Source organism: Taurulus bubalis (assembly GCF_910589615.1).
Source record: "Taurulus bubalis genome assembly, chromosome: 1".
Classification (NCBI taxonomy): Eukaryota; Metazoa; Chordata; class Actinopteri; order Perciformes; family Cottidae; genus Taurulus; species Taurulus bubalis.
Genome location: NC_136589.1, coordinates 31562095 through 31585763, shown reverse-complemented (window position 1 = coordinate 31585763; position 23669 = coordinate 31562095). Strand labels below are relative to the sequence as shown.

Below are 23669 nucleotides of genomic sequence, written 5' to 3'. Positions count from 1 at the left end.
ATAATGCATGGTTACTTCAAAATCCAAACTTACATTTTTTTTTTTTAATTGTGTTGTCTTGTCCCAAATATACATTTGAAACTCACCTGACAAAGAGTGGCAGACAGAGAAGAAGCAATGAAGTCTCATGCAAAACAATGTTGTTTCTTTCCACGATTACAAAGGCAAATGTGGTTTGCTAATGTTACAGTGCTTACCTTATTCCCATGACCAGGAAAGTGTGTCTTTGTGATACATTTGAAAGTCAGACTAAAAACACCTATACCAACTGTCATGTCAGACCATCCTTTTCAGTATTCAGTCTAAATTCTAGAGGCTGAAGGAAAGCTACAATTAACAACACAGTCAGGGCTTCTGAGGCCTCCTGCATTATGAGCAAACATCATCTGAGCTCAACAGCATCAGGCCTCTTCAGTCATGTCACACTAATAGAGTAGTGAATAACAAGATGGCTAAACAATACTTCACTGTGTTTGTTGCAGAGTGGTTTTTCAACGGAAGTAATGTGTTTTCCTTTATGGTACTGTGCAATTCAAATAGCACATAATATCTTTAGAACCCTGTTGTTAAAAAGGGGAGGAGATACATATATCAAATACACATCAAAATAGTAAGCTGGAAACATACAGTATATGATTGATCTGAACCTCTTGAAGAGTCTTCAAGAGATCACATTACTCTATCCTCATATGCAAAGCCAATGGCCAGAATATTGATTGAATATTGACATGCATGATGCTGTGCATGAGCAATGGACAGTGGAATGTTGATATTGACTTTTTCTTCGGCATCTCTCCACATGAAAAATAATCCACTTACTTTCACATTCATAAATGCAGTGTGGTATGCAAATCGCAGTTGGTGATGAGTTGAGCAGTGAAGTAGGATTAGACTATGCTATGAATTCATTGAATAAGTTCGCTCGGGGAAATGAAAACTGGAGTGATGACATGACAACTCTGCTTGCTGACAGCATCACAAAGATCTGGATGGCAGTTGTTTTCATGTTCCTTTCATAGAATATAGTATTTATTCTTAAAACTAATTTGAATAAATATTTAAACAATGTTACAGTGGTTTTGTACAAAGTAACTTCAACATCAAACTACAGAAGAATCAATTATTACTCTGCTGGCTGACTTATAGTGTGATATGGCGTTGTAAAAAAGCAGATGTGATATTTTTTTAGCATGAGCGATTTCTGAATTTGAAAGTGCCTGGGTTGCATCTCAAGTATAACTTTGGCAAAGCCTCTTCATCACCTCAATATCCCAAAGAGAGCGGTCCTGACTGCTAAAATTAAAATGGCATAATTACAAGCTCAATGTATCCAATGACAGAGTACGAGTGTTGAGGTTTTTTAAAACTTAATCAGTAGATAAACAACTGTTATCAGTTTGGGATTATGAAGTTTGCTTGATTCTGAAGAGTGCAGAGACAAAGAGAACAGACATCAATAATCAAAACTGTTTTAACTTTGGCAGGCATTTGTGTCTTCATGTAGAACCAAATTACTAATAGAAAGAGGCTGATTGAGAAAATATGTTTTCAGAGACTTTAATATCATTGAAGAAAAAAAAGTTGATTATGTTTAGGCTCATGTTTTGCTTAATTCAGAGAATATTAGACAATCGCTCTTCAAACATTTGCCTCAACATTTCTACAAAGGGAAAAATAATGACTTTATTTCCCTTCACCAGTTTTAACTATTTGTTTTGTTATGTATATGTTTGTGGCAAATGCATTTTCTTTAATCTCACAGATGAGTGTGTCCCACATGGATGCTTGTTATGACTTATTTCTCAGAGCTTCTTTTTAATTAAATGCATTTTTCTTCCCTTTTCAGACTCAGAGGAGCGCCTGTCCCCGTGTTTACGGGCAGAATGAAGAAGACAAAACGGACGTGTCATCAGTCAATTAAAAGTTGGCAGATATAGTTTTGATCCTTTAAATTTGAAGATATTGCTCGGACATTGTGAGGCGTCAATCTGATGTTTCACCAGTAGAGGAGGCATAAGATCCACACTTGGCTCATGCTATTCATTGCAGTCGGACCAGCACTGCATGCCTGACAAATATGAGTGTGGACCTGGGTATGTTTTGTATTTCTCCCCTTTCCATTTATCAAGCTTGATATTGAATAAATAAATCAAGATATAGCCTCAATACAGATGACTTATATCTAGAGCAGGAGAATACGTGCCAACAGTTGTTTCAGGGGCTATGATTTTACCTCCTATGCATAATAACTATTTGAACCTCACTGGAGGACAGCCTGAATAGGGAACATGTTTTTAAAATTAAACAGGGAGTTAGAATGCACAGAGAGACAATATTGCGTACCGAGATCCAGTATTAAAAGCTTCACAATTGACACCCAGCCTGTCTTTCTCAGAGGACCCAACTTCCTACTTGATTGCAAAAATGGAAAGCTTGGGAGTGCAAAGCAGGGTTTATAATCATAGTGTTGGCTCTTGATCCTGCTGAATTATTAGAGGACACAATCACTGAGACAAAGCTGGAGGGTAAAAAAAACACCATTGAGAGTTTAGTATTTTTATTCATACGTTCAAAAGCATGTCACGTAACAGTCATATTAACATTACATCTACTGGCAATTCAAATCAAATTTCTCAAATATAAATTATTTCTAGTACACAGAGGCATTATTAGTTTCCACAGGAACGTGCAAAACCCACATGTAATATTACTACATTATTACAAAAACTACAGCGCCAGCCTCGACAAGATCATCATTGTATTACAGCTGGTATGACATTGAGCCACATCACAATGCTCATGAGAGAAGGCAACACTTTTTGTAACTCAATACTTCAAGAGAAATACACAAACAAGGACGACTCCACTGTTCACATTGCTAATGTACTGGTAAGCATGTCAATAATGGTGGTTTCCACTTGTTTAACCTGGGCAGACCTCTGTAAAGAGGCTGATGATGGCAACTTGATAAAGTGGGACTTTTATTCTACAGAGGCTTCATTTTTTTTTGTCCATTGATTTACATAACGATGGGTGCAAGATACAATTCCCCTGTCATCAGCATGCTTTCACTTGCCCAGTATTTATCAGATCTGATCAGTGGGATAAAAAGGTAGCCCTCAAGAGATGGAGCTGCTTGTTTTTAAGCAAGTCTTGACAGGGACTCCCTAGAGGCCTGCAAGTAGCTCACTGAGCAGCACCTCCCTTTCTCCGAGTAGCACGTTTCTCCTCAGACTGGTTCCTTTGTTCACTACTTTTATCTTCATGGACAGACACTTTACTTGTGTCTGGGGCAGCGCATCAAAAAAAAAGTCCTCGTTGAATACTGGATTCCTGCTGTTCTTTATGATGGTGCTTCTCTGTTTCTGCTGCTTGCCAGGGTTCAGGTAGAGTGCTACACAACAGTTGATGCTTTTCAGGTCAGTCTGCCTGTCGTACAGGGCCTCAGCTGTGAGCACGCGCACCCTCAGCCTGGTGGCCTCTGGGTCGTAGTGGGTGCTCAGCCTCAGTGTCCCCCCCTTGTGGAGGTTGATGGTGTGCTCACGCTGTAGAACGTCCGATGCTGTGTCCCTTAGGCCACTGCCTTTACATCCACGGAAGGCGGGAGAGCGAGGGCAGCGCATGCGGCGGCGCTGCATGTTGGGGCTGTTGTCTGCTGAGCTGCATTCATCAGTGGAGAGAGAACTGTGGCGTGCCAGGGAACGCTTGGCACGAGACACCTTGAGGCAGGGAGAGAAGAAAAAAAAGCAACAGGTTAACACACAGAAAGAAGCCTCAATGTGAATCAAACAAGAAAAATGTTTTTAAGAGCCAATCCATTTACACTGACACTCACATAAACACTGCTCACCTTGGCTTGTGTCTCCTGGGTAATGGAGCGGAGGAGGGAGGCAGAGCGGGACAGCAGAGGGGAGGAAAAGGGGGACGATTCTGCTGAGGAGCAGGTGTCGCTCTCTCCGCCACTGAAATAGCGGTATGGGTTGGAGTCAGTTGGGGCCAGAAGAGTCCCCCCTTGGGAGCGTCTCGGGGAGTTCGGGGAGGTGAGAGGGCTGCTGGGGTCGCTGTGGAACAGGCTCTCTTTGCGGCGGGTATGAGGAGACTCCACCAAGGTGGAAAAGCCATATGAGGTCTGAGCCTTTGGGACATAAGGCAGAGACATTGCCGTCTGTGACTGGGGGTCAGCATTAGTGTTGACACTGACCCTGTCCACTGATCCGGCACCCGGTTCATCAGCGCTCTCTATTTGGATGATGTGACGGTTGGCTGACTTCTGGAGATTGCGTGTGTCCCCTCCCAGGCGTGAAAAGAGGCGAGGGCTGCAGAGGTTCTTGCTGCTCCGAGCTCTGGGGCTCTGGATGCAGATGGCATGGTCAGAAACAGAGGGTCGTAATGTGGACAAGTGCTGAAGTTCCGGGGTTAGAGACTCCTCTGGTGGGCAGCAAATAAGTTTAGGGGGGATGAAGAAATCAGGGATCTTTTCTGGGGTAAGGACGTTGGCATAAACTGAGATAGGAATGGCCTCTATTGTGTGGGGGTGCTGGGGTTTGGTCCCACTGCTCTCCACAGAGCTACGGAGCTTCTCCAGTAGCCACATGTCCACGCAGACACTTCAGCTCACACTTAACTCTGTGAACAGAAAGGTAATGCATAAAGAGGTAAAAACACACATCCAACGATAATAACAGAATTAGCCCTTTTTGTTGATGTTTGCTTGTTCAGTAATATTGTTGACTAAATAGTATCCCCCTAAAACCTAGCCCTAATCTGTGTCTTTTCTTTAGCCTGCAGTTGGAAAAAAAAAAAACTTGAGCCATGCAGCAATTCAGGGAAGGAAAGGAAATAAGAGTAAACATTTCAGCAAGAAGCAACCATTCCTTTCACAATGAATGTATTACAAGATCATCTAAGTGTATCCAAAGAGCATTTTAATAAAAATGTGAAATCAATGCGCAAGGAAGATACAAAAATAATATATATATATATATATATATATATATATATATATATATATATATATATATATATATATATATATATATATATATATATATCTTCTCTAAACGCTATACACGTGTGCTATTGCGATTTGTATCATCTCAAACAAAGTCAATGTTTTCAACAAATCAAACTACAATTATTAGTTCTCATTCGAATCACTTTAAGTTGTTGGAATTGTAATTTCCCAATTGAATACTTTAATTGAATTTAAATTAAATGAGCCAAAAAAATAAGCCGCGCTAACACACGCCGTGTCTCACATCCAACATGAAACATACCAACCTATTGGCTGCAGAACTCTTGTCCTTCGAAAAATGGATCTCCGGCTGCGCTCGTCTGCAGCCTCTCGGGCACTCTGTGCGTAAAAGGTATTTTCCCGTTAGTTGAAGTGTGATCCAAAACGCTTGCCAGCAGAAAAAGACTGCGAGAGCAGGCACTCTCTCTTTATATCACGGGGGTCTCTGACTTCTGAGCCAATGAGAAGATTGTGGAAGCTTGCAATGATATTTACCATAACACTATTCCCCACGCAGGTACGGGGGGGACTCTATGACGGGGTGTTGTTTCACCACACTCAAAGTGTTGCAAATGAAGTGTTTTTTTATATCTCACGCCTCATTGGTTTTTAAAGAGAGCGTCACGGTGATTTTAATTGGCGTTCACGTGACATCTAGTCTCTCGTGTATTGTTATCTCCCTATAACATGGAGCAAGCAGACAGGCACCTTTATTGTATTTCCTGCTGGCAAACTGATGATGATGATGATGATGATGATGATGATGATGATGTGGAGTGACAATATGCTTTTTTTCACACCATCAACTCATTTACCAATTATAGTGGAATACAAAACGTTGGTCTTTACAATAAGATGATTTTAGCTATGACAGTGGACAAAATAAAGTAAACACAAGAAACTGCAGAAGTTTATTCACAAGAAATACATAGTTGAATCATCATTATGCCTCTGTTTTAAAACTTTTCCATGTTGCAGTTCACTCACAGCTCTCGGCTCCCCCAATAAGCCTATAAATCATTACAGCTTGTCAAAATTGGAACAAAGAAAAGTGCTCAGCCTGCTGTGAAGTCTCCACACTTGCTTCAAGTTATAGTTTTTGGATAGTTTCTTAAACTCCCATTGTTTATCCATAAATCTTCTCATGGGCGAGCCGTGGCCAGGATATGTCCCTCGTTGAGCCGCCACGTTTGCAGACTCTCAGCTGCTCGCAGTACCTAAAACTGTGACAGAGACCTGCAGCGAAGCTGCTGTCTTTGGACCCATTCTCTGGAACAGTGTCCCTGTTCATCTCAGGGCAGCATCTCACTTTGCAAGATGTGCTTGTATCTCTTATGAGCCGTTTTGAGCTGAAACAGCTAGTCAATTAATCCATCAGCTGATCCACAGAAAATTATTAGTCAACTATTTTGATTAATTAACTGTCTTGTCATTTTTTCAATGAAACCACATTTAATTGTTCCAACTTCTTAACTGTGTTCTTTCTCTTATGTGACAAACAGAATATATGTGTGTGTTTTGCTGTTGACTATCTGGAGTTTTTATAGATCAAATGATTAATCAAGAAAATAATCTGCAGAAAAATTGAGAATGATAATTATCCATTTTTAATGTCATTATATTAAAGCCCAAACATTTGCCCTTTTTGTCTGTATTTAAAAATGCCTAGGGAAACTTTTTGGCAGTACTTTAATTTAACCCCATTCACCATTTATATTTAGGCACTAAAAAGGTGTAGTTGTAATCAGATTTCAACTAAGGTGTAAACGTTTATAGTAAAGTGTTATAGGCCATTTTAAGTGGGTTGCCACTTCGAGCTGCATCGCTTGTGTGAAAGAAGACTTAACAGTCACAATATTCATTTCAGCATGCAGCCCAAACATGCTGTCCCTGAGCGGCAGCTCTGATCACAAAAAAACTGCTAAATTACAGAATGTGTTTACTGACACAATGAAAAACTGTGGCCTTTTCCTAAAATGTCAATTTTATGGCAATGTCAGCTCAAAAAGATGTACAACGTTGCATAAGGACATACAACCAGAGCAAAATAAAAGTAATACGGATTGATGAATTGTCTTTGTTTTCTGTCTGGGCCGTGTTCTGTTCAGATAAAGCCAAAGAATTCAACCCACAGTGTCTTTTACCAGGTGTTAAACGTGGAGGTGGATCTGTCATGGTATGAGCAGCCATCTCGTAGGAGTCATTTGGACCATTCAATATTCTGCAGGATTTAAAAAACAACCCACTAATGTGAGGCCATTTTACAGGACCAGTTGGGCCATGCTGGAGATACTGTCCCTCCATGATATATTTCAAACACCCCACATCTTGCTGCATTGTTAATATTTGTATAATTTGTTCTTTTCATTAGTTTGTCCACAGCAGAAATACAGTATTTCTGTGTCTTCACATTACTGTTTGATAGGATAACTAAACTAACTGTTATCACACACAGTTAAAAGAAAGACCCATGGATTTGCTCCCTTTTGTTTTGGTTCTAAACTCTGGTATTTGCATGTTTATTTCTCCTTGGGTTAGAGTCTGACCTGCTTAGCGGGATGCACACATGTGCATGTTTCCACAAAAAGAGGTGGACTACATTCATTGCAAACCACACTGCTCTCATCTCATAAGCATAATTATTATTGAGTAGTTTGTTTTTAAATCCTTTCAAAATGTATTTCTATTTCCGATATAAACTAGTGACAAAAAACATACATCCGTATTTAGGAAACCTGAAAAAGGGCCACACCCAATCCCTGATTGAGTTTGAGTGGCTCAAATGCAGGTTTGTAAACATGGCAGACAATAGTGTAATTACTGTCAATGGTGGTTCTACAAAGACCTACATAAAGGTTCTAAATACTTATGCAAATGAGATCCATTCATTCTATTTCTCATAATAGATTGTCGTGATTACAGATTAGTGACTAGCCATTAGATTGTGCACTATGGTATGAGTCATCCACTGGTCCAATCATTTAGACATTTGACCAGCCAACTATTTACGGATTCCAAAGAGAAATGTGTTCCACTTTTGCTCCTGAACCAACTACGCTAATTTACTATTTTATCTCTAACCCAGCCATTAGATTCGAGGCTGTAATGCATATTACACAAAATAAAAAAATGTGTGAGTGATCATTTTTCTTTTTATTTGTATGCTCCATAACACCAGTGAGGAAAAACTGCATTGTGATACTTACTTAGGAAAAGAGCACATTTTGTAAATTGATTCCTCAAATTGTTTCTCCTCTGCTGGGCCACAACTCAAACTCACCTTGTCAGACTCAACTTTGCAGAAATGCTTCTTTCATCAGTCAAGGATTCACTTTTGTCAGCCGCCCCTGTGATTCAGTAGCCATTATTATTTTCACAAACCTGCAAAGTTTGGGGAGTGGTGCATGGGAAAAAGTATTTACAGAGGAAAGTGAAAAAGGTACTAAAATTATTTAAGTTTAAAACAATCTTCACAATATGCCTCTTGAGTGTGCATTTAATAATAAACTTACTATGTGCATGTAATTGGATCTACATTTCAATATTTTCTATAACCATAAAAGCATTAACATATCTTTGTGATATGTGAGGAATAATATTATATAAAATAACAAGAGGGGTCATGGAGCGTGATAGTAAAAAACAAGAGAAGGAGTTACAACACTTCAACGTTTTTATTGAACATGTTACTGTTATTTATTAATAATTATTAGGTTTCACAACAAATTATTAGATTAGATAGAAATTGTGTACATTTATAACTTATGATTTCAGTGAATTGAGCTGATGTTTTCTTGTTTTTTTAAATCTATTTCATACAACATTGTGTAAAATCATCTCTCACACATAAACACATTAAATCCACACGAAATGACACACAGCAACCATGGCTTTCAGTGGACCAACAATGGTGGGCTTCTGTTTATAATGAGGCCTTTCTCAATTTACATCTGATTTGTTCCAGAACCTCTTAAACTCTGTGGTAGGCTGTCCACAGCACGACAGGAACGAGCTACACACATAGCCATGTCACTACAGCTGACCATCAGCGGATCTAGTCATCTACAATCATGTTTGACAAATGCTCGTGTTGACTGGTTTTATTAGGTGTACAACAAATATTTGTTGGATTGCAATGGGATTTGGTAAAGACATCCATGGTGTTCAGAAAAGAAACCCTAGTGACTTTTCCTCTTGGGCCACCAGCGCAGGTGTCAAAAGTATTCACATTCATTACTCAAGTAGAAGTATAGATACTAGGGTTTAAAAATACTTCTGTAAAAGTTGAAGTATCAACTCAAGCTTTTTACTTAAGTAAAAGTGTAAAAGTACTGGTTTCAAAACTACTTAAAAGTATAAAAGTAATGTAAGGGGATTTTTTTCCCCATTAAGGACAAACTCTTAAGCCGCGTCTCAGGGGCCTATAGTGCACTACCCCACCTCCCCCCAAAACAATCACTTTTCTAAAGACCATAATGATTATAATGTTTTAAAATGTTATGTTGAAAAATGTGGGATGCACTAGGCTACCCGTTTCAGCTGCATATATGCCCATTTAAAATGATCACATTTTATTACAATGCAAATACATTAAAGTACCATATGTGTACTGAGCATTAACATGCGTTTCATGGAGCGGAAGACATGATAACTAGTTGCCTATAAATATTGTAATAGTGCAAAATAGGCGGCGGCGGCGACTCCGACACAAACACTTAAAGCTGTGGTTCTCAAACTTTTTCTGTAAATAACATAATTGTGTGACTCATCTGTGCTTTTATAAGTAACAGAATAAAGACAATTGCAATCACTTACAAGTAAATCAGATTGCCCCATGTTTTGTGTAAGTTCTATCTGTGCAAAAAATAACTAATATTTAGTTACTACTAAATAGCTCATTGTGGAAAACAATAAGCTTATCATTTTTTTTTACTTTTTTTTGTGTGTGTGTGTTTTTGAACGATGACAAGCCGGAATGAAAACAAATCAAAATTAAATAGTAACGAGGCTATTTTTAAAATGTAGGGAGTAGAAAGTACAGATATTTGCGTGAAAATGTAAGGAGTAGAAGTAAAAAGTCGTCTGAAAAATAAATACTCCAGTAAAGTATAGATACCCAAAATGTCTACTTAAGTAAAGTAACGAAGTATTTGTACTTCGTTACTTGACACCTCTGGCCACCAGGAGGCTGACATTGAAAGTTGGTAAACACTTCCCACTCCTGATAAATTCAAATCATTTTAGTGATCTTACTTAACTTTTCATCAAACAAGATCAAGTTAAAATTAAACATTTTAAACGTAAATGTTACATTTTTGTAACATTCTAAACTAAGATGTTGAACATGGCTAAACATTAACGGTGCTCTACATTAACATGTTAGCCATGTCCTGAGCATTTTAAGGTTCATACCAAAAGCATTCTGCAGAATTCCAGAATTCCAGAATTCCAGAATACTAGAATTATTCTAGAATAATTCCGCATTCTAGAATTCTGCATTCTAGAATGCCGAGATCCTCACAGAGTGTAGACTCGTATGTTCTTGTGACAATGTCACATGCTGTCAGGGCTGCTATTGTTTCCCCCTTGTGTGTTTCATCACAGCAAAATGGGGTCCTAGACACACTGCAATCACATCAGAAGTGGTTTTGAGTACTTTGTCAGATGTTTATATGTCTGGTCTATCAGTCTGTGGACACATTTTGTCAACGTGATAGCGTCACAACAATGCAAGATTCTACAACGTAAAGGAAAGGTGTGTAGCTGAGAACAAAATGGAGGCAGAGTTCAAAGATAGGTGTGGCAAAGATGGATTTCGTCCAATTAAGGACAATGGAAGTAAGGGTAAAGGAACTAGGAAAGGGGCCATTGCCCCTGGCCACTTTACGCCCCTCACCCAATTTGTAATCATGGCTGTTGTGATCCCAAGATAGTATCTAGTTTAAATCTTCAGAGATTTCTGTACATCAAAATGTGTTGTTCATTGTTTTCCTGCTGCAGCTGCTTCATGTTCAACAGTTAATCATTCTGACCTTGGAGGTTCCTAATTGATATTGATCCTGAGAAGTCAAACCCCCATGATTTATAGGAGTTAAATACATGTTGTCCTCCCCTTCAAAGCTCAAAAGAGTGAATGTATCCTACAATTAACATTCAACACCTTTATGTTAGCAATCTGACAGGAATTCAAGTTGCTCTGTAGGCAAAGAGTTGTTTTTTATCTTATGAACTGTTAAATCAGGTGTGGTTTTTACCTAATCAGTAACATTACAGTGTCATGTCTCATGACATTAACTCCATTTGCGAAATTCAAATAGAAATTTGTGAGTTACAGACGCAGTAAGAGTGTTGAACAGTGTTAAGATCTCTGATCCGTTCTACATCTAAAAATACTCATTGTGAAATAAACAGGACTGTGGCTGTACTGTACCAATATCTATAGTAGAATCACTCACTCACTCACATTTCACACCTCTAACATTACTGGCAGAAATATAAAAATCAAGACAAAATTATTCAGTCAAAGTGCAGCAATTTGCATTTATGCCATAAAACAAAAATAGTCTACAGTATGAACAGGACACAGGGCACATTGGAACAAGTGTTAGAGTCCACCCACACATTTTAGCAGCATGCCTTAATTAGGGTGTATTCACCACTGGATGTTCTTTGGCTGTCAAATAGCAGCTCCATCTCTTTACATTAGCTATTTTTTTTTGCACAGTATGTGCAAGAGGTGTCATTGCTGGAGATTGAATTATTGCAGAGAAGCTGAAAATGTAAAATAAATGTTAAATGAAATGTCAAAGGGATCACTGCCGCTGTGCTCCTGTATTTTTGGAACATTACCATTCCTGATTATTATGAGCCACATAAATATACTTTCCATATCTTGCTTGCTGCAGAACAATTGATATTGACCAGAACTAGAATTGCAAAACATTACTGGCTGTAGTTCTTATGTTACCACTCCAAGCTCAAATCCATCTAAAATCAAATATAATATTTAGAATATACGGTCTATGTATATGATGTATAGATGCACACTGCATAAATGTGCATCGAGTAAGTTCACTGTGTATAACTTCTTTCTTTTCAAGCCAGATCATCCTTGGTCACAGTTCTCAGGTCAGGTGTACATGTTTCGTACAAACAAAAGAAAAGAAAAAGGATTATAAGTAATGGTGAACATTTTGGTTTAACATTTGGTTGCATTGCCACTCCTCATTTCTGCTTTAGGTAAACAGGTTGAGGCTACATTAGCTGCTACTAGCATAACACACCTGAACCAGTGACCACCTGTTGCTGTTATGTTGCACTGTGGGTAATGTTGGTGCCAGGTTTAAAAAAGTGAAGACGAATGCATGCAATAAAAAAGATAATATGTTTGGTTATTTAAAAAAAAAAATCCTTCTATTTTGATCAACTGTACTGGACTTATCTGTCCACCCTGAGCCCAACTATGTGATATGATTGAAATATTAAATATGTGGCACAGTCTTCTAACATTAGAGAGCTTTTTTTTTTTCAAATATTACATTTTCTCCTTGATTGATTTTTTAGAACAGATAGTAGATAATAGCCCACGATAATGTCAAAAGCTTTCTGTCTGAGTCGTGGCCTCTACTCAGGCAGAGATGAAAGGATGGTAGTGAGTTGAGTCATGTTGATACAGGAGGATCAGATTGACTTTGGAAACAATCCAAACCCTTGCGATTGCCACTGTACAACATTCACTACATGTGAAGAATATTCTGATGGATATTACATAAAACACAATATATCCACACTGCAGTGCACAAAAGAAAGGAATTATGCCTCAAATATTGAGTTGTTTTATGGATTGTGAATCATACTATATTTATAGTTGATTATAGATGGCTATATACTAACTCTAACCATATAACCCAAAAATATATTTGATTGCATTTTATTTCTAACCGAACATTAACATGAAATTAGTTTTTCTTTGTTTCTACTGATATCACTTGCTGCACATGTGGAGGATCTTGCCTGTAAGAGATTGTTTAGTGTGTATTAAACAGTGTGACGGTTCACTCTGCTGCACACTGATAAGGCTTGGAGACAACCCACCCAGCTGGTTAGGGGCCACCAAGCACCAAGGTAAACAAATACCAAACACACACAGCTAATGAGAGAGTGGATCCTGTGTTGCTTTTGAGTTATGATGATACATTTGTTTAAGGATTAACACATATATACAGACCATCAGGCCAGAAGCCATGAGTGTACATAGCACAACACGACAAACAGAAAAAAAAGAGGAGACAGATGGAGAGGGGGTGAAGTCGGTGCAAGATGGAGTATGTACAAAGTGAAGACTGGACCCGTACCATCTGTAAAACAGTTGCCTACAAGAGAAGGGAATGAGAACAACAAAAACACACACAAAGGAGTAAGTCGTTTACTTAAATGTGTCACTCTGAACACTCTGAGCACAGTTAACACATAAAGCAGATGTTCTCAGCTCAGTTAAAATCATTCAAATCCTCTAAAGGCACAGCTTGAAGCAACAGCTTCTTCCCCTAAATTGAATGAAATTGTTCATAAAGTTTAAAAAACATATGGATGAAACCTGCGTGAAGTTCACATTTTGACAATATAATGGTTATTTAAGGCTACACAAAAATACACAGACAAACGTCCCTTTATATAAATCCTATAGCTTAGCGCAACGACTCTGAGTGTACATCCGATGTGTGTGCAGGACGTCATACAGTTTCCCCTTTTCTTTCCCATTCGCCCTCATCCACATGCAAACAGGATGAACACAAAGATAGATCACCTAAGACAACCCTTTCTTATCACCATCAGTCCCAACAGAGTAAACCTGCTCAGAAACAGACATTAAACTCTCCCCCACTGTGCAGGAAATAACACATCGTCAACTGTTCCACGCCTCCTCTCTATTTATACAATACCATTTGCCTACAGCTTATATGAGACCATTCCTATGGTCCTATGGGGCAATCAAGTATGTCACATACTGAATGACATTCCAGGGGTCGTGTGCAATAGACTTGAGATATTTCAACTAAATCCACCAGATAATAAAGTAACAACTGATGCTGGCATTGAAGTAAAACTGTTAGCATCTACAAAACAAAGTTGCAGGTTAAAATACATGTATAGTCCATTATTACTAGTAACACCAACAGTCGTTAAATCATGCCAAGTAACCTGTTTCATGCTAATAAACAATATATCTTTTAATATAGTTACTATAATCTTATTGATTTCCTACTACGGTCACTCAGTTGTCTTGTACTTACATTAAAGGTAAAAAATGATTTAATTTGTTTTGTGCTGCTTTGAATATTTCAGTTACTCAGCCTTTTTGGATCAACCCCATCTGCATTTCTACTCACGCCTGTGTCTCTCTGTGTGTGTGTGTGTGTGTGTGTGTGTGTGTGTGTGTGTGTGTGTGTGTGTGTGTGTGTGTGTGTGTGTGTGTGTGTGTGTGTTTTTGCAAGCACATTTTCTCCATCACCGCGTTGCATTTTGACAAGTGGGTGACAATCTGTCAACATGATGAATCCTTACACAATATGTTGCCGATGAACAGTGTCTCTCCGGCAGACAAAGAGAAAAGAAGGGACGACCAAATGGTACACTGTATATTTTTGACAAGAAGATAAACACAACAGCCCGGGTTCATCTGCAATAAAAATAAATCGCTGAATAAAATCATGGCAGACACCGATTGGCTCAGGGACAAGAGAAGCTCTATTAGTTCTACAATCAACAGATGACAATACTTCATGAAACTATTAACAGATGAGTTACTAAAAGATGTCATATGGTTAGAAGATTACATCAAGTCATCACACTGAATTTAGTTTGAACCAATGAGACAAATAAAAATGGTCGGATTGTTTCTCGATGACATGCCGTGTGTACTGTTGTTTTTTTGTCAGGAAAATATTTATTCCTGGATATTGCCTATTTTTAATTCTCTCTCTGCTGCAGAAAAAAACATCCTGCTGCCTCTGACTTGGTTGCTCAGCGTCAACACGGAGCCCAAGGGGAGAGGAAGGAAATGGCTGGAGTGAAGTACTCTGGTAATAGGACGAATTAAATGAAACGAGGAACCTTTAGGCTCCTTTATGTCGTCTCTCTCTCGTGTCAATATGCTCGATGTTTTGTCGGTCTTTTATTTTATAAGTGCAACATGTGGATGACTCATTGCCCTGCTTCACCATGAAAATGTGAATGATTGCTGGTATTTATTGTCCGGCATGGAGGCAGTGAAAGGGAAAAGGTAACCGCAGGACTGGAGAAATATGGCGCTGCTCTCCAGAACTTCAATCATGAATATTGATGTTATTTGGTTAAGATGACATGGAAACAAGTTATTTATAATGCCAAGCATTTCATAAGTTTGATCTATTACTTTTATATACAAATGTTGCAATTACCTGCACATATTCATAATGAAGTCAGTGAACATTTAAATTGAATTTGAATGAAATAACAGTCTTACATTTGTCCGTATTAAGCCTATAATTCAAGGATCTCTTCGCTGCAGGACAAGAACATCTCTGTTTTTGTATTTCCATGTCTTCTGGTGCTAACTTTTTCGGAGAGCTTTAGTCACGGTGTCTTTGCACCACATCATGTTTAGCAGGTTAGCTAGAACTGATCAAATCTGGCAAAGACAGATAATTACTGCCAATTTGAAAGAATCTTTCAACATTAAATGCGCAATGTGTTATGTGCAGAGCTAGGCGGGAACATTTGACAGACAGGCGTCGCAAGACTAAGTAAAGGGGCTTGTTTAATTGTCGAATTGCCCTTTCACCATCGAGAGACAAAAGAGAGTGATCGTCTTTTTACAATGTGCGTGATGTAACGGTGAGGAAAGTGACACCTTTCTTCAGCTTGAAGACTCAACAGAGGTGAAATGCTTTGAATGTTGCATTGTTTTATTGGCTTGTTGTACGCACTGACTCATTCACATGAAATGTGTCCTTTGCTGTATGAATCATCATTGCAGAACGATTATTTGTGACTTAAAACAACCCTACACACTTGACCAGCATGGCCCTTGCTATCTTTTTAACAGTCCTTTATATAGACTTTCAGTGTCCTTGCCCCATTTCTTGGCCCACCCAAAGGTGTTCACAATGGCATCCTAGTGGTGAGGGTGTTTAAAATGGAGGAGGACCTAAGTTGGTGAGACAATAACAGGCCCCGCTTAGCACAGGTTTATTTATATTGTTAACACTCCCACAAACTACAGTTGGAGACTTTACCAGCCTCCAGCTAGCTAGATACAGGTGCCAACTAACTTGGATGTCAACAAAAATCCAATGTCTTTCTACAGTTTATTTAATATGAATACTAAACATCCAGTATAATGAAGGCTTGATTACAGTTTTAAGGCATGTAATAAAGCTTGGAAATTCAACAGTGTAATACAAAGGACCTGTTACTGTGCCATTCTTGTTTTATGCAAACGATTAGTGTTATGAGCCAATAAAGGATGGACTTCAATGTTGACAGCCACCCACATGGCTCTCTCTGTATTAATCACACAAAAAAGACACATGATCATCGATGTACAGGTATATACACATGCCTTCCTTTAAAGATAACAAAATTAAAAGGGGAACAATTGGTATGTTAACCCCTAGAAGAAGAGTGGGAGATTATTTTTTCTCTCTGTTGCTAAAGCAACAAGGAAATGTCATGCCCATATCCAGCCTACTGAACTGAAACTGAGGAGGGAAGAGAGGAAGATCACATTTATATCACTATATATCTACTGTGTTGGTTCAAACCTGACATCTCCAGTTGTCTATGAGCTCCATCTGTCCACACTAGTCATTTATATAATGTCAACTGTGGACACTTACAGAGAGAGAAGAGGGGTGCACAACTCAAGTGTGTGATTAGCACTGTTCTCCAAAAGTCTTCAAAGTCTGACAATAAAGTGCAAGCCCTATATTAAAATATGTACTTGTATTTGTTCACTGTGGTGAAACTCACCGCTAAACAATTATCCTCTCAATCACATTGTATTTATAGCATGGAAATATAAGCCTCCTTACTTGGTTATGCTTCATAGCTACAGGAATGTGCAATTACTTATGTCTCATGTTGTTTGGGTCTAATAGCTTCCACAACAGTCCTCACTTCAGTCTAAGCTGATGACAAGTCTATCTTTGACATCTTTATCACAATACAGGTATGAGGATAACATGATATATTGGCTCATTGTGATCACTGAAATGGTGAATTATGATTTTGTGTGAATTTGAAATAATAAGCTTCAATGTCTCTTTGTGATAACAATAATGATGCAACAACAAAGGTGGAGAACAGATGTCAAGAATAAAAAAATGCACGTAAAAACATTTTGTTTCTAAGCAGCTGTTTCTTATGATTTTTTGAAACATTTTGTCAATTCACAGCAGTTTTTTTAACGAGCTTCCTTCATAACTATGCACCCTCTACCACTGAGTTACAACATATGGGCATACTACACACACTGTTTCTATCAAGTGTCTTGCTTTGCACTTCCTATCATAGTGAGCATGCAACCTCTAATCCACAAAATGATATGGCACAGGTTGGATGTCTCACGGGTCGTTTTGATATTTATCCAGCTAATTCCTGTTGGAATGTCTAAAAAGGTCTTAGAAGATTGCAAAGAGGGTGAGTAGAGGTAGAATTTACTGCGACTACTTTCAGACATATCGTGGACGTGAAGGCATTTCCTTGCACAAAGGCCCATTAAGCATTGTTTTTGTGCAAATGTTTTTGCACTTATGCATGCTTGTGTGCAGGTGAGGAGGAAACTAATTTGCTTGAGGGAAGGACTGGAAACACAGCAGGGTGTGGACCACAAAGAGAGAAAGCGCGGGGGAATGGGGAGCGAGAAGAAAAGTGGAAGAGATAAAAAAGACGACAGGGCAATAATAAGGGAAGCGAAAGAAAAACAACATACTGACAAGAGCCTCTTTTAAAGACAGCTGCAGGCGTCAGTCTCGCTGTGAGGCAGCAGGTGAACAGAGGTCTCATGCTAGCCCCCTTGTGATATTGCTGATACACTCATCCTCCTTTTGAAAACACATCTAGAGCAGAGGTGCAGTGCAGCGGTTGCCAGCAGCACATTACGCGTCTTAATAGTGCTAAAATGACATCAATCCGAGCAAATTGATTTCCAACAGAGGCACTTTCGCCATTGTTTATCTGGCATGACTCATGTTGTCTTTTTGAACCAGTAATACTGTATCTCCTCATACAACAAAACCTTTGTGAGTAGCCACATTCATCTTGCCGTTGACTTTTAGGAAACGTATGCAGCCTCTGTTTCTTGCAGTCAATTTTCTATAACAAGTTGTAGCGGAGCTACTGCTGCAGCTTGTTCCAGACATTTTGTGAAAGTGAATAGTGGAGCCGGCAGACTGATCTGCCATTCAGGTGAGATCTAAAAATACCAGCTGCTGTTCACCTTTGCCAAAGGTAAGAGAGTCAAGCTCAGCTCATTTGGCTCACTCCATATCAGTGCAATTACTGCCCACTGTGAAAAACCTCCACAGGATCACAGATCGTCTTAAAAATGGCATACATTTGAGATTAGACTGTCTTGTCAAGCAGCTCTTTTTCATTGTATAACAGCTGAAAAGTGACGATGGACATTGTAAATGTTATCTGGTTTAGCCTGGCCTACACCAATGCCATAAGTGTCGCTCAGGTTTGAGCAGAGGGCCCCCAGAAGTACTCCAGCCGCTTGACATTCTCAAATTAGAATACTTCACCCAAGATGTTTGTCACAACATATCCCATGATAAAGAATAATTTATTCAGAAGTATTTGCAAATTAACTAATATTCTAAAAAGTAATTATTGCTTTGAAACTTTGCAAATTCATGTCAGCTTGTCACATTTGGTAATTGGAGGTTTTCTCCTCTTCTTCTTACCTTATTTATTCACACACATTTTGTAAACCTTGTCAAAATCTAAACCTCCTCATAACTGATTCTTTGTTTTCACTTAATCCCACATGCTTTTATGAGATTCAAATGAATAGTTGGACAATTTGTAAAATAAGCTTCCTTTTGGGAGTTAGATGAGAGGATCGCTTCGACTCTCATGTCTGTGTACTTGCAATGGAGCTACAGATCCAGGGGGTGATCAGCCTAGCTTAGCATAAAGAGTGGACCACGCAAGGCTGACTTCATTTAAAGCTAAACAATACGCCTATACCAGCACGGCTAAAGTTATACTTATAGCGCCACAGTTATCATAGACATAAGACTGGTATTGATTTTCTCCCTCAGTAAGAAAGCAAGTTATCGTTTAAATGATCAGACCAATGATTTTAGGATTTTAAGTACAACAATACCAGGAGCATCACGTTTGCATCAACCTTTCTCAAAGTTAGATTATCGTCGTGACCAAACACTGTAGGCTTTTAATATCAATACGCATGAAAAGTTGCATTATAACATAGGGACATTATAACTTTGAAACATATTAATGCAGGCTTGATGTTCACTGTGATGGACAAAGAGGTAAAAAAAAAATGCAATCCAAGTCAAGTCTTGAACCAGATTCTTCCAATGATTTTTCTCTTAGTATTTTATTTTATATTATAGTATAATATAAATTTATAGTAATTTATATTTTACCTCTTTTTCAAGAGCCCCTGACCCTGCTGCTCTCAACACCAGCTCATACTCATGATCATGTTCAATGGTTAATGAGCTGGATCTGCTTTCCTCCAGACATGGCACATTCAGTTAAATGAAGAGTTCAGTTTTCTGAAGCTTTTTTTGGTCCTTTTTTTACGGTGTTTGTGACAACTCCAGGTATGCTGTGTCTGAATGCAGCACAGATTTATAACGTTACCCCTTTTCCACAAAGATCTGCCATCATAACCAAGTAAATCTTAAACATATTTGAGGCTTTTGATCTTGATAAAGGAGGTCTCTTTCCAACAACTGACTCGTCTGGTCCAATAATCTCCGCAGCAAAAATCCTGGCAGTTCTATATTTTTTTCCACCCCGTTAACTCCCTGTGTAGATGGTAAATGTGTTACATCCACAACCTTCTGCAGCTAAAGTAAAATGGGGGGAAAAAATCAACGGTTGCTCCATCAATGAAGTGGTACAGTCATATAATAATAACACATTTTATTTGTATAGCGCGTTAAACGGCACTACATGGTAAACTGCCCTCTGTTTATATTTGGCATTTGGTATTTCTTCCCATGATACACGTACATTTTACGTCTTACAACGAATCTGCTTTTTCATGTCTGCAAGATGTCTGTACATTTGGGTTATAATTGCAGTGTGATAGACATATATAACCTTGCAGTCTTGTGAAATCCATGCACCGGCAAAAACATCAAATTTTCACGAGCTGAGAAAAATTGACATGTTTAGCTCAACATTGTTTTTCAGACAATCCAAAGGGTTTTTAATGGATTATGTAGTTTAAGAAGGAATTTTCTCAACTCATGAAGGAATATTAAAATTGGAAATGACCAAAGCAATGTAACTACAAATCTAAACATTACTTATGTAACAGGGTGCCCTTTTACCCCACTGGTGTTTTTAAATACGGTTTAGGAAGCAACATCTTTGGAAATATAATGTTTGAGGTATCTAACTAAGCTCAAATATAATATTGGATTTATTTAAGGCTCAAATGGTTACAAGCAGGTCAGGCAGTGGCAGCTGCAGCGTATTCCTATTAAATTGAACTTGGGGATGGATTTGAGAGATACGTGTGTGTGTCTGCCAATTGCCTTTCGGCAAACCACGGAGGCTTTGAACACATGAAGCGCTTGCCTGGTCTTACTTGTGTTTCTCGAGGAAGATGGAGGGATACGAAGACTGATCTGCACTATTGAGACGCAGTCATGGGAAACAGAATCTGTTGCCTTGCCAACCAAGCCCCTCAGAGTGCGAGGGTTCAATGTAAAAGATGCTCTGCCGATGCCAATATAGGTTGCCATCTGTTTTCATATACACTCCTTTTGTTTCTTACACTAAAAACATGCAGGAATGTGGTGTAGGTGTTCCAATCAGTGGTGCTATTCAGCATGAATGATGAAGTTTGAGTAACATGCAACGGGATAGGGATTACAAACGCATTTACATGATAGCAGGCTCCTCATATAGCACATATTTTATCACCATCACTGCAGGTAAAATATAACATCTGAAATATTTTTGTATGTAACGCCAGTGTTTCACTTTCAACAACTACAGTACAAAGCTGAAAAATTAAATGCAGTGGTGGGCCACCAGAGCCTGCCAAGCCTTCACTGCTGGCCTAAACAGAATCCCAAAGTTATAGCTATTTTATAATTTAATTGTTTTTCACAAATACACTACATGTATTATAATTATTTTTCCCTATCAGCTTATTTTGTCCTTGCACAGCTCCTGTCATCCTCTGTTCAGCCTTCAGCCTGCAGCACTTTAGCTGGTTTGAAGGAGAAGCTTTCATCCAATCAGATTGTTTCTCTCCGGTGTCAAGGTGCACAGCTGCACCGGTGATGTCTTGTGTGTGTGCAGAGCTTCAGTGCCGCGGTTTTGTTGGATTGTTTTGTTATAACTAAATGTGACTGGTTGTTGATTTGGACTTAATGACGCAGCAACGGCGAGGTTGGAGGCTTGCTCCAATGAGTGTCCGCTGTTTGCGCCCCAAGCCCCCAGGCCCCAGCGCCTCATTTTCTGAAAAAAAAGGGTTTTAAAAACGGCACCATGGTGGTTTAACTTTATTTAAATTACTACAATACCGTAACCCTTGTGAGAAGAGTGAACAATTAAGTAACCATTAATAAAGCGCAGTTTTTTCTCGTCAAAGTGGCTAAAATAGTTCCGCAGGTCGGTCCACACACACCGTGTGACCTCTCTCCATGCCCGTAATAGTGCAAAAATAATCGTCCGTATGTGCCCACACATGACAGTCTGTATGAACGTGTCCTGTAGTGGGCAGCGCGCCGTGTTCAATACACATGCGGGTCGGTCTGACAGTCCGCACCCGATGTGGACACACGGCACTGAAGGCCTAGGTCAAAAACACACGGCCCGTCACTGTTTAAATGTATCTGTATACAAGTGATCTGCAATTCAAATTAAGTTGCCTAATACATAATCAGCAGAACATAATATAATAATATATTATAATAATATAGTATTTCACGGACCATATTGTCCTGAAATGAAAGAAACCATCTTTTTTTGTTTTACTGCCTGTGGGCATACCAGGTGATGCCAATTTTAACTCTGCTTTGAAATATAAAGCAAACTTTTGAGAAATTGCTGGAGTTTTGGGGTCAACTTAATTTCTGTCTCTGCCTATTAATCTCCCGTTGAGCGGACGGAGATATGACAAATGGAAGAAAATAGCAAACTTGTTGCTTAGGAACAGTGAGAAATAATCCTAACTTTTCTTGAAGCATCTGATCTTCTCTCCCATGGTGCGCTGAGCTCCGTGTGTGCGTGTCTGTGTTGTGGGGGGTGGTGGTCGCGGAGTCAGGTTTAGCAGAGGTGGTTCCTAGGCAACTGTTTTTTTTTTCTTTTAATATGAAACTTGTTCGTTTTTCTGTTTTCCATCTGTTCCTATTCATTATAGCCCGCTTGTCCACAAATATAATTTCTCATCATTTAGACCGGGTTAACTGGCTCTCTGTGTATGACTCGACATCACTCTTTGAGGCAATAAACAACCAAGCTGCTCTTTGACGTTTGGAACAGGTCCCGACGTCCACAACAACACGATACATGTGCAGCAAGTTTTCATTAATATAAATGGAAATACAGAGGTAACCATGTCCTGTTTGCAGACTTTCATATCAACCACAAACTAGATCAGCTGTGTGTGGATGGAGCAAAAACATGCATACTCTAAACTCTACTTTTTGTCTTTTCATTATTTATATAATTATTATTATTATTATTATTATAATTTATGTATACATACATGTCCTACTTTTGCTTTTCCTTACACATGCTTCTGGTGTGCATGAAGTGATGTTTACATATTTTACATTTAACAGCTGTTTGCTTGTTGCCCACTTCTGTCTCAGATGGGGGCTGTTTGTTAAATTACAACCTATGAGCTGTGGTAAAGTAAACAAACAAACAAATACAACTAAGTGTTTTATTTTAGTGACACCAGGCCTGTTGAACAGTTGTTAGGATGACATTTGTATGTCATGCAGTGGTTTGAAATGTCATCTTGTGGCCTTATTATATACTCATCATTATAATTAAAGTCTTTATTAAATTGAGCCTGCACACATGTGCCTTTATGTGTGTGTGCAACAGGTGCACCTACTGTACATTGAACATTATTTCAGGGTTTCAAGATGTAGTAGAATCATAAAGAAATGTTCTCCACAGTATACATGGGGTGAGTAAGAGATCATTTATTTAAGTACAGAAAAGTGGAAAAAAACACATGCACAACAAAATCTACTGTATTATTTAATATACATACCCTTTGAGAATGGAAGCAAGGCAACAAATACACGCACACACACACACACACACACACACACACACACACACACACACACACACACACACACACACACACACACACCGCATCAATTGTCATTTTTAACTTCTTTCATTTGAGTTTTAATTGGCTGTATGCAAGATG

General features: G+C 38.8%; 1 protein-coding gene across 1 annotated transcript; it reads right to left on the bottom strand.

The window, feature by feature from the left end:
* Positions 1-3167: 3167 nt before the first annotated feature.
* Positions 3168-4594, bottom strand: LOC306747047 (C2 calcium-dependent domain-containing protein 4C-like; the record flags this gene model as incomplete). Its single annotated transcript, XM_079230047.1, has 2 exons — positions 3168-3719; positions 3851-4594. 2 exons carry the CDS (start codon positions 4592-4594, stop codon positions 3168-3170), a joined length of 1296 nt encoding a protein of 431 aa, XP_079086173.1.
* Positions 4595-23669: the final 19075 nt, after the last annotated feature.